We start from the raw sequence: 5,194 nt of genomic DNA on the forward strand, positions 1-5,194 counted from the left end.
TAATCTTGATGGAATTTTATGATTATAAAAGTGCTTGCCCTAAATAGTTGGTGCCCAGCAAAATTCTAATGAATTTTTCTTTCCTTCTTCCTTCGTCCTTCCTTTCCTTTCCTTTTCTTTGAGAACTATGTATATTTTCAAGAATTGTTTTGTTAACAACATAGATGTGATCCTAGAATGGTTTCTATAGTTTGAATTTTATGAATTTGGATCCCTAAAAATTTGGAGTCTATTTTACTGGGAAAAATGTTGAGCCCTACATGTAACAAAATTATTCTATTTTTCAAATGTTTAATGACAACTTTATAATTTTCTGATTGATATTCATCATCAAAATGTTAGACAAAAGAACTGTACTATTAATAATGATTATTATTAGACATAAAGGCTGTGGGATGTAGGGCAGTCTCTCCTGGCAGCCTGATCATTTCCCTTTTATACTGTTGCTACCTATGATCTCTGAAACAGGAGTTCTCATGCTTCAGTGTACATAAAAATCCCCTGGGAACTTTTGAAAATGCCAGTTCCTTGGCCCACCTTTGAAATTTCTGAATCAGAAGGTCTGCAATGAGACCAGGGAGTCTGCATTTTAACAAGCTCCTCAAAGCGATTCTGATATCTATCTCCCGAGATCTACACATTGAACAATGCTTGCTATCCAAACATTGTCTGCAAGTCAATGCATTCCACTGAGACTTTGGGCCAAAATTTTCTTATAAACGGTATCATGTAGCTCATGTTAACTAGGTATGCTAGCTACTGGGGCCTGGCATCTGCTTGTTGCCACTAGGCATCATGCTAGTTTGGAATGGATTTGTACTTGTAACTAGGGTTGAATGCATAAAACTTTGAGTTGATTAGAATGTGAGTTTTGTTTTATACATCATTTAATAGGAAAATAATAAAATGTAAATAGACAAAAAGGAAAAAAATCTATCATCCATCTCTTCTCAGACCTCAGACCTCAATAACATTATGTTGCATGTACTTCCCTACATTTAAATGCATATAAATCTGTGTAAGCGAGGAGAAAATACACTTTAAAACAAAAATTGAGACTTACTATTTATATACTGTCTTATACATATATGATGTTTTAAATTTGCCTTTCCTCTCAATAATAAATTTCTATATAAATAAATGCAAAAACATTTCATGAATAAAGTAAGATTTGCTTAATCAAATCTACTAGACTAAAAAAATTCTTTGGCTCTTATAAACAGTGCTTTGTTTAAATCTATTATAATACATCTTTATGCATTTGTCCAATATTCACCTTAAAAATCTTTTGATATATTTTTATATATTCTTATGCTCGTTAGAATTATAAAATTGTAGCATGGGAGACAACTGTAGGTGCAGTTTTTGTCTGTTTACCACTTTTTTCCTTCTCTCACCTTCTGATTCTTTAAGTGAACTGTAACTCCTAACATCCTGCTCTGCCCCCTGTCCTGGGCCAGGATCCTGGGAGGGCCGTACGTCACATGGCCTCTGTCCTCCCATTCCAAGCATGTGCTGTGATCCAAATTGGACCAGAGTATTTTCTCCAAACATTGCTGATAGAGCAAGCTGGAGAGACTTCCTCTGTCTGCTCTTGGCTCTCTTCCCTGGCCTTAAGGAGAAGCCTGTTTGTACAAAAAGCAACTGCGAAAAATAAAAAGGGAAGTAGAGAGATGATAGAAATAGATAGATAGACAGACAGAAAGAAAACATTTGAGACTTTATATCTAACCATGCCTGAAAGCTAGCACTACCTCTAAACTCCCCAGTTATGTGGGCCAATAAATTCCCATTTTTTGCTTAAACTAGTTGATATAGATCTCTCACTTATAATCAAAAGAGCCCTGATTAATACATGAATCAGATTAAAAAAAACTAATAAAATTCACCCGTCTTGTCGGCAAATTATTTTAATAGCTATATACACATTTATTTCCTATTATGTGGTGACTATTTTAAAATAGAATTTTGATTTCAGGCTTACATGATTTATCACTAGCCTCTAACCATTTAAATATCTAATTTTGCAGGAATACTGCACTTTAAGCAAAACACGACCTTTTCAGAAACTGAAAATTTGGATAAATAAAACACTGACAAGTTTGTACGCCTTCACATTCCAAAGCGTTATTTTATAATCTTTTAAATTCTTCTCAAGGTGTAGTGAAAATATGGTTGCAATTATAAAAGTTCAATTTACTCATAGCTTTTCAAGAACACATTAGTATGCAAAGAGATTATTACATAACTTTGATTTTTAGTTGCAGTTTTCCCATTTGTGAGAACTTCTGCAATGGTATTTTTGTCATCATCTCTTAGTACTTTGATAGTTTTAGACACAATAGTACAGGAGCAGATAAAGCTAAGGAAGTATAATTGGCATTACTTCATAAACTAAGGACACAAATGCTGTCACATCTCTTATTTTTTCAATTTCTAGTTTGAAAATTTACAAGCCCTATTAATAGGAACCATAATGTCTTTTCCTATACATCTTTCCTCTGAGATTGTCCAAGAATTCTGGGAGATGACTGAGTTCAAAGGAGGTCAGTCCTGGCAAACAGAAATAGCACTGAAGTCTGCAATAGCTCTTTATTGCCACAAGATGTCACAGAAGGAAGAGCTTACACAGATTGACCACCCTCTGCTACAGGGAGACCCTTGCTGGTCCAAACTCCTGTCTAGAGATCCAGGACGTCCCTCTATAGTTTATTCCCATTCCCTGATGATCATCCATTGTTTTCTAAAACACAACCAGCCTATAAGCACTGCCAGATCCAGGGAAGTTTCTAGGTGCAAGTCTTGCCCGTGCCTAAACCAGCCCTAAACCATGAACGTTTAGGCCCTTACCTTCTTTTAGGCAGTTGGGGAGGGCTTTTTATTTTGATATAATTTTAAGCTTTCAGAATAGTTGAAAGAATATTATGACAAACTTGTGTATACCATTTTCCCAGATTTGTAGTTAAACACACAATTTTTTTCTAATCCATTTAAAAGTAGGTTGGAAACATTTCAGTGTATATTTCCTAAAAACTAAGGCATTCTATTACATAACCAGATATAATTTTCAAAATTAGGAGATAAATCTACATAATACTGTTATCTAATGCAGGGTTTGTATTAAAATTTCTACAACTATCCCAATATTTTTTATAGCTAATTTTTCTAGTATTTTCAGATCTGATCCAGGATCATATATTACATTTAGCAGTGATGTCTGTTTAGTCTCCTTTAATCTGGAACAATTCCTCAGTCCTTGTCTTTTTAGACCTTTCTGTTTGAAGAATATGGGCCAATTTTTTTGATATTGTTTTGCTCTTTGTGTTTTGCTGATGTTTCTCATTATTGGATTGCATTTTTGGCAGAAATACCACAGAAGTGATATTGTGTTCTTAGTGATCATGTCAGAAGCACCTGAATCTATTTTCCTTATCTATTGGTCTTGTTAACTTTGATAACTTAAAGTGGTATACACCAGGTTTCTCCACTGTATAGTTTTCATTTCTCCCTTTGTAAATAAGAAGATTTCTGTGAGAAGACACGTTGAGACTCTCAGTGTGTTTGCTAGTGTTTCTCACAGTATGGTTGTATGGATTTTAAGAATGAACATACCAAGAGAGGAAATTTGAGGTGATGGCCTTTTTGTGATCTTGCCTCAGAAATCAACTTCACCTCTATGGCACTTTCTCAGATGAGGCAGTCACCAGTGTGCACCCAATTCAAGGCAAGGGGACATAGAGCGCACTACTCAATGAGTAGAATGTCAAGGTCACATTTAAGAAAAACATTATGGATTGAAAGTATGATTGCATCTATCTTTGAAAAATTTTTCAGCCACACTGGGAAGTACCATGCTATTGAATTGTAGCCCTTTTCTTTGAGCAGTACCACCTTACCCACTCTGTGTCCAGTCTGTTTAGTTTTCAGCCTCTGTGGACCCTCTTAAGGTTCTCAAGGGAGCCCTGACATTAACTTCCAGTGGATTTGTTGTGGACCCGTCATCTCATGTGCCTTGCTGCCACCATGCAGTGCCACCATGCAGAGGAGGAGAGGGGGCACACTCCCGGGAGCCACATTAGCAAAGAAGAGAACACAGGCAAAAAGGACCCTCATGTTGCCCTCCATCCCAGAGCTACTGACAAACAGCAGTTGACTTTCTGGACACCTCGATATCCAGTTCTCTTTGGATGCCACTTTTACACACTGGTCTTAGGATCTGTACACAGCTAACAATTGACTTCTCCTACCTCCTGCTCCCAAATGTAAATACTTGTGGTTACCTGTGTTCCGTACTCCATAACACCAATTACCATAGTTGTGTATCCTACTTTGTATTCCATAGTAAGTATAATTCTATGAATTATTATATATAGTGTGGAAAAAAATCTATAAAATAAGACACTGAATCAGTTAAGATACCTTGGGCTGAATGTAACTGAAATCATAACTCAAAATGACTTAAATGATAAAGATATTTATTATCTCCCTAACAGGGAATCTAGAGTAGGGTAGGCTTCAGGGTTGGTTGGTTCAGCAGCTCTGCCTAGATCACTTTCCGCCATCCACAGAGTCAGCCCCATCCTAAGGTTGGTTTCAGCAGGGGCAATGTGCTTCCTTTTTCTCATCTAGTAAGAAGGAGGAAGATACAAAGGGGTGTAAGTCCTTCTTGTCAGTCTCCTTGGCCAGCCTTTGTCAAAAAAAAAAAAAAATCTGGAAGTCAGTAACAAATAGTTAAAAACCAATCAAAGCCGTATGGAATGAGATCGCTGAGGAAGAATGTGCGAAGTGGGAAGAGAAGAGGCCGGCGACGGAAGTGTGAGGAGCAGTAGTATTTATAAGGGGAAGTGAACAAGTGCCGCGGGAGAAGAAGCTGCAGGAGCTGCAGAGGAGGAGGCCACAGGGCAGCGTGGTGCCAGCAGAATCCCGGAAGCCAAGAGGGGTTGAGAGGCTGACATGCGGCTGCAGCGGAGTGATCACACATCACAGGTGCTGAACATTGCCCATCGGATCTTTATTTATGAGTCAACAGGTGGTGGGAGCTGCCATTCATCTTATTGCCCTAAGTTTCTATTTGAGTTCCTAACCCCTCCTGCTACAGACTGCCTACCTGTCAGCCTTTGTTCTTTCACTGATCTCTGACTCCCCCACTAGACATGGTTCTGCCTGAAATCCGGCCTAGGCTCAGAAAAATACA

The 5,194-nt window shown here is 37.7% G+C and overlaps 1 protein-coding gene across 1 annotated transcript in view; it reads right to left on the reverse strand.

Moving 5' to 3' along the window:
• Positions 1-4,313, reverse strand: part of HDAC2 (histone deacetylase 2) — a 44,474-nt gene extending 40,161 nt beyond the window's left edge. Inside the window, 2 exon segments of the mRNA XM_012645086.1 lie at positions 1,398-1,644; positions 4,281-4,313. Of these exon segments, the coding sequence (XP_012500540.1) occupies positions 1,398-1,644; positions 4,281-4,313 (280 nt within the window).
• Between the last annotated feature and the right edge of the window lie 881 nt (positions 4,314-5,194).

The sequence above is a fragment of the Propithecus coquereli genome, unplaced genomic scaffold, assembly GCF_000956105.1.
Source record: "Propithecus coquereli isolate 6110/MARCELLA unplaced genomic scaffold, Pcoq_1.0 Scaffold225, whole genome shotgun sequence".
Classification (NCBI taxonomy): domain Eukaryota; kingdom Metazoa; phylum Chordata; class Mammalia; order Primates; family Indriidae; genus Propithecus; species Propithecus coquereli.